We start from the raw sequence: 7,161 nt of genomic DNA on the forward strand, positions 1-7,161 counted from the left end.
AGTAAGTAACGAACTCTCTTTAAATTTTCTTGAATCCATGATCTATCTTTGGTTCCTCTGATGGTGGTGAAGAAGATGTCGACTTTAGATCTGAGCGGATCGAAGAAAAGGAAGAGGAATAATAATGAGAGGGTACTATTTAAGTTCAAGAATTTTGGTGAACAAGGGTTTCCTATAGAGTTTATTGGGTGCAATTTTGACCAAAATGTTAAACTTCTTTTGGAATTTGCACAACAAGAAAATGGGAGTATTTGGTCATTTCAATTGGAAGTTCATAGACATCCACCAATGCATGTGTTCCTATTTGTTGTTGAAGAACAAGTTGAATTGTCACTCAATCCTCATTGCAAACATTGTCAATACATAGGTAATATCACTATCCGAAAATTATTTGAAGTTCAAATTCTGAATCTGTCACGAAAAAAAAATATTAATAGAACATTTGGAACATATAGTGATTAGTAACTTCATTTGTTAGGTTTGTGTTTGGTGAAATTAAATCAAATACTAAGTAAAATTACTAAAATATAGTACTAAAAAAAATTAAATTTGCTTTGCATGACTTTTATGTTATAGTATAAATCAAATTCTTCGTATATTTATCTTTTCATATTTTAACTTTTTTAATGAAAAACTAGTTCTGTCACCATTTAACGATGGATGTATAAAAAGTTAAACTCATCAAGTACTTATGCATGGCCTCAGGATGGGGCAACAATTTGATGTGCAACAAGAAATACCATTTTCTATTGCCTTCAAAGGACATAATTGGAGCTTGTGTAGAAGGAGGAGGTGGACAAAAATACAAATATAAAACAGATGTTAATAATATTATTGGTGGAGAAATAATTAAAAGTAAGTTGAATTTGATAGAAATAGAAGGTCATATGATGCATGGTGTGTTTCATTCTAATGGTTTTGGGCATTTGCTTTGTGTCAATGGATCATTGGAAACTCCTACTTCTTCTGACTTGCCTGGTCACTCAATCATGGACTTTTGGGATCGACTTTGCATTGGGCTTCGTGCTAGGTTTGTCATCATCAACTTAATTTACTATTTTCGCTTCATTTTATCTGACGATGTTTGATTCAACTTGAAATTTGACAAACAAAGAAAATATATATAATATATGATTTTAAACTTGTTAGGACATATTTGTAAACGGGTGCGGAGTTAAAATGCCACAATTGATGAAAGCTACATACATTATATATACAAGATCAATAAATTTTATGTACATAACGATAATTTCTTGTTTTATATTCTGCATTTACTTTTTTATATATATTTCGTCTCTACTATGTTTGTAGCTAAAAAAAATAGTAAAATAGAAAGTTTAAAAGTTAAATTATCTCGAAATATATAAATATGTCTTTCGTTTTAGAACATTATAAACAAATATCACATAAAACGAAACAAAAATATACTAGTGTATGTTCAAACTGTTTTATTGGGAGTAGTGTCGTGTTAAACTCTGTGTTCAATCAAGCACACATTGCATAAAACGATACACAAGGAGTATCTTTTATGCTTTTGTGCACCCCTTAGCCTTAATCATCGTATTTATCATAACTTCTTACTTTTTCGAAAAGTCAGCAACTTTAAATTACGAAAAACGACTAATATTTGAGATCGAAAACAATAATAATTTCTCTATGTTTTGAAGGAAAGTAAGCTTAAGAGATATCTCAACAAAGAAAGGGATGGATCTAAGACTACTCAACACATTAGCCTATGGTGAGCCATGGTTTGGTCGATGGGGTTACAAATTTGGGCGTGGGAGCTTTGGTGTTACACAAGAAACATATCAAAGTGCAATTAATGCCTTACAAAACATGCCATTAGCTTTATTAGCACATCATCATCATCATATAGGGATTATAAATATTAATGAGATATTAATAGTGTTATCAAGGTACCAAATGTTATCTGGTCACTCATTAGTCACACTTTGTGATGCCTTTCATTTCATGTTGGAGCTCAAATCAAGGATCCCAAAGGAAAACAATAATCTTACCTCATGTTATCCAGGGCTATTAGTTGACACAACTTGTAGATGGTCACCTAAACGCGTTGAAATGGCTATTAGGGTTGTTGTGGAAGCCCTAAAAAGGGTTGAATCGCGATGGGTGTCTAGGCAAGAGGTTCGTGATGCTGCTCGTGCTTATATTGGTGATACAGGGTTGCTTGATTTCGTTCTCAAGTCATTAGGGAATCATATTGTTGGTAAGTATTTGGTTCGTCGATGCTTAAATCCAGTGACTAAAGTTTTGGAATATTGTTTAGAGGATATATCTAAAGCATTTCCTAAACAAGATCAAGGTTTTAGGGTTAATGACTCAAAAGGGAAACAACAATACAAAATCACATTGGTGCAACTTATGAAGGACATATATTTCTTGTACAACAATATACTAAAAGAGCATAAGGGATTAATGTCAAATTATACGGGCGTTTTTGCTACAATTCCAACAGCTTCTAGAATAATCCTAGACACGAAGTACTTCCTCAAGGAATACAGAGAGGTATCAGAGCCAGATACAAGAATTGAACCAGATAAATCCAAGATTTATTGCGCGATTATGTTGGCAATCAAGGATGGATTTGGTGTGGAAGAAAAAGTAATGACCCCATTTGAGTGTTTCTTAATGAGAAAAGATGTGACATTTGATGAGCTAAAAATTGAAGTTGAAAAGGCTTTTGGAGATATTTATTTGGGATTAAGGAACTTTACCACAAGATCAATAAACAACTTGATAAGCCCAATTAGTGGAATAGAATTGGTGTTTAATGTGATGAAACCAGGAAGCAAGATTGTTTTAGAAGGGGTAATAATGTCAAATAATGATGATATTAATATTAATAATGGAGGGATATTTGAAGGAATTAAGAATAATAATATTATTATGGATTGTATTTGTGGGACTAAAGATGAAGATGGTGAAAGGATGATTTGTTGTGATATTTGTGAAGTTTGGCAACACACTAGATGTGTTAATATACCAAATCATGAAGCAATTCCAGATATATTTCTTTGTAATAAGTGTGAGCAAGATATCTTACAATTTCCTTCATTACCTTAGATAATTTATATCAACAAAACAAGAAACAAAAAAAGGTATAATAATTAATATATGTTTACAACTATTTATGCATTACTACTATTTGAGTTGGAAGAAATGTTTTATGGATATAAGAGATATATTATTCTAATATCTTGTTGAAATTACATGATATTCTATATATACATCTATTTTGTTTGATTGTATGCGTACAAGTCATGTGACGAAATTAGAAATTTCGTTAATAATGTTAAAGTGAGTTTTTGACTTATATATGCAATACAATTTTTGTGTATACATATAATGTACATTATAATAAAGGATGTTCAAGTGGCTATTTTCCATTTGTGTGAATCTACAATTGATATATATTGGTCCAATTGTCCATATTTAATTACTGATATTAGCTTAAATATATAAAACCTATATACTAAAAATGTATATTTTTATTTAAATATACAAAAACTATATATTTGTTGATTATTTATAATCTAAATCACCTAAAGACATTGTACTATATATAATTATCTTACAAAATATCTACATCTCTTGGTTATTGTGGATGTCATGTAAAATTGTACAATAATCATAATCATAAAAATTAAATTACACACTTGTATGTATATAATAATAATAAAATTTAAGTTCCACAATAATTTTGTTTCACTATATAAAATGAACATGCATATAAATATTACACTCATCAAATCAAATAGAGGAACGAACCATCCCGTGCACTAAGCATCCTGCATTCACTTGGGATTCGAGTTGAAGTAATATGTTTTGTTTGAATCTTGATGTATCATGATTCAGTCTTATGAAGACTATAGGATGATAAAATAGAAGAAATTCCAGATGTGACAATTCCAGCCCAAAGAAATGCAACTGGAATATACATCAAATTTAAGAAATGATGAAACTTTGAGTTATTATCATTATAAACAATTCTATTTAAATCCATAGTTGCACCTAATGCTGCACCAGCTCCTATTGCTAGTATCCCAAATATAATCTGCATCAATTTCAAAAATTAAATAAAATAATAATTATCTCTATAAAAAGGGATAATGCACAAATATCCCTCAACCTATGCTCGAAATCTCAGAGACACACTTGTATTATACTAAGGTCCTATTACCCCCTGAACTTATTTTATTAATAATTTTCTATCCCTTTTCGGCCTACGTGGCACTATCTTGTGGGTCCAACGATGGTTGACTTTTTTTTTTCAAGCTAGTGCCACGTAGGCCGAAAAGGGGTAGAAAATTACTTATAAAATAAGTTCAGGGAGTAATAGGACTTTAGTATAGTATAAGTGTGTCTCTGAGGTTTCGGGCATAGCACTACAACAAAAATGACCATTAGCGTCATTTAATTCTTAATTGCCGCTAAACATGTATTTTTAGCGGCAATTGTCACTCTTTGTATATGTCCCTAAAGCCTTTAGCAACATTGGTTCTAATAGCACTTAAGTAATGCAGGTAAAAACTTTAGCACTCTTTATTAGTCTCAATATTAAACGCCTCTAAGAATTAATTTTTTTGTTTTTGTCTCAATATTTTTATTTTTTCGAGAATCGGTTTAACCATCTTTAATTTGAAGCTAAGTTAAATTAGATCTAATTCGTAAGTTGTAAATCTTGATCTCATGTCAATATGGTTAAAAAAAATATCTGATTAAAGTCAACATGATTTGAATCTCAAAAAAAACAAAAAAGTATCGTATAAATTAGAACAAGAAGAATAAATTATATTGTAGACCTTTATTTTATTTTATTTTTATTGACATATTTCCGCACTCTAATGCAAAAAGAAAAGTGGAAGGTGTATATACTTAAATTATACGAATTTATAAATATTTCATGTAACAATATCAATGTATGATAAATTAATTTTTTTTAGGAGAAAATTAATTTCTTGATAATTATTCTAATTATATATAAAAATGAAAAATGAGTGGAAATTGTAGGTAATTAATTACCTTGTCACCATAGAGTTCAATCTGTCGAAAAACCTTATGATTTATCATAGGCTTCTTTCTTATGAGTAAATATATTGCAAATGGGATGTGCAACAAATTGTAGACTGATCCTGCTATCACAGCAAAAAGTGTATAACTGCAATAATAATAATAATGAAAAAAAGAACATAATGAGTTCGGACAAATTCAGTAGTTGTAATTTTAGCTATATGTATTCTTATTAAGAAATTCAATGAATACGCACAAAAGAATTCAAAATTCAGTTACTAACATTTGATGTCAACAACATATTCAGTGTGGTATCACAAGAGGGGTCTGAAAATGATAGAGTGTGTATGCAGGCCTTATTTTGTACAATTCCGTAGAGATAGAAAGGTTATTTTTCGAAAGACCCTTGGTTCAGGAGCAAGCAAATAAAGCAAAAGAATTAAGAAAAAAAAAGGAAAATACAATGGTGAAAAAGACACGCACAACTAACAAGCGCAGAACATCCATGAAAAAAGAAAAAAGAAAAATGATAATACTACGACGTCAGACATGGTGCTCCAAACTATCACTCAACCTATCCCGCGAAGGACACAACTTTAAATAAGAGGATATGAAGGTCAGGCATTAGAACAAATGAAATCTAAAATTTAGAATTTATAAAAGAGTAGGATATGATCATAGTGTTTTGACTACATCTTCTAAATATCAGAAGTTCACAACATAATATTCAAAGATCTGAATAGAATATTCAAATTCCGACTCTATCACAAAATAATTTCGATTACCTGTATGAGCGATAATAATCATATGTAAGTCTAGCTCCATTATCAAAAGTAACTACACTAGTTTGTAACACACCCCATGACACAAGAAGAGTACCACTTGTTATAATCCTAGCACCTAATGTAACTAATGGTATTTTTGATGATGAAGAAGAAGATTTTACATCAAAATTATATTGAGGATAATTTGACATTTTAATATCCTAATAAACTCAAAATTAAGCTTTTAATTCTATCATATAATTCCTTAATATGATGGTCCTTTTATATATTACTCTCTACAAGAACCTTCAATTATTAATTTAATTACTTTTTTTAATAGTCATATATTTGACCCAAAATGTCGATTAAATCGAAAATTGTCTTTTTTTGTTTTCTTATTTAGTGTATGTTATTGTTGGATTATTGGGAAAAAAACAAATAGATAGTATAATTAGATTGTATTATTTTCTTTAATTTGCCGGCTACGTATGTTAATTGGAGTACAAGTTAATTGGTTCAAGTTTTTTACAATATTTTGATGTTGTGGGGGCTTTGTCTATTTCCTAAATTATTTAATTATCGTTATACTCATAACTGGATTTATGATTAAATATTTAAGATTGTTAGATTCATCGATATTCATACTTAACATATTGCTTTTGTTTGTATGTACTCCACCAAAGATATTGTCTGCTTTGAGCTTTAGCCAATACAATTTTAAAAGGAAAAATTATTTAATCATACGAATATTTATAGTTTGAAATAATTATAAATTGTTTTACTATTTAATATTTTTATGTCAGATTTCAAGTCATGAGATACACTTAGATACATGTATTTTTTCTATCAGATATATTGATCGGGTGAGAGGCGATCGAGAGAAGGAAGGCGAGCCAGATGGTCTATGTATATCATATACAATTAAGCAATATACATATATCTTGAATACCCGATACATTATGAAATACAAATACATAGAGAGAGAAGGGCGAACGAGAAAATCAGACACATGTAAATTCACTTGGATACAATATATCTGGATAGATTATACTTAATTTTTACCCCTTATATCCAAAATACATGTATCTAGATAAGCCAGATACATGTATTCGAGGTTCAAATTCATGTAAAATTTGTAATATTGTAAATTTGCAGGGAAATAGTTTGCTTCTAAACTAGTGAAATTTATGTTGTTTCACTAAAGTTTAAGACTTATATCATTATATACCAACAATTTTTTTCCGTTATTTTATTAAGGTAAAATTTCCTTAGAGTAATCACAAAACCAATTATATTTTTCCAATTGATTACTAGCATATGTTTTGTAGTTATATATATATATATATATATATATATATATATATAA

General features: G+C 29.5%; 1 protein-coding gene across 1 annotated transcript; it reads left to right on the forward strand.

The window, feature by feature from the left end:
- LOC107017475 (PHD finger protein MALE STERILITY 1) lies at positions 1-3,183 on the forward strand. Its single transcript, XM_027916008.1, has 3 exons — positions 1-367; positions 706-1,030; positions 1,668-3,183. The coding sequence occupies exons 1-3, from the start codon at positions 61-63 to the stop codon at positions 3,082-3,084; spliced, it is 2,049 nt and encodes a 682-aa protein (XP_027771809.1). The 5' UTR covers positions 1-60; the 3' UTR covers positions 3,085-3,183.
- The last annotated feature ends 3,978 nt before the right edge of the window (positions 3,184-7,161 follow it).

This window comes from Solanum pennellii, chromosome 4 (genome assembly GCF_001406875.1).
Source record: "Solanum pennellii chromosome 4, SPENNV200".
Taxonomy (NCBI): domain Eukaryota; kingdom Viridiplantae; phylum Streptophyta; class Magnoliopsida; order Solanales; family Solanaceae; genus Solanum; species Solanum pennellii.

Excerpts from the sequence above, each read along its gene's own strand:
- LOC107017475 (XM_027916008.1), top strand. The coding sequence starts at position 61 with ATGGTGGTGAAGAAGATGTCGACTTTAGATCTGAGCGGATCGAAGAAA. Across the intron at positions 368-705 it reads CAAACATTGTCAATACATAG|GATGGGGCAACAATTTGATG; the intron begins GTAATATCACTA and ends GCATGGCCTCAG. Across the intron at positions 1,031-1,667 it reads TGCATTGGGCTTCGTGCTAG|GAAAGTAAGCTTAAGAGATA; the intron begins GTTTGTCATCAT and ends TATGTTTTGAAG.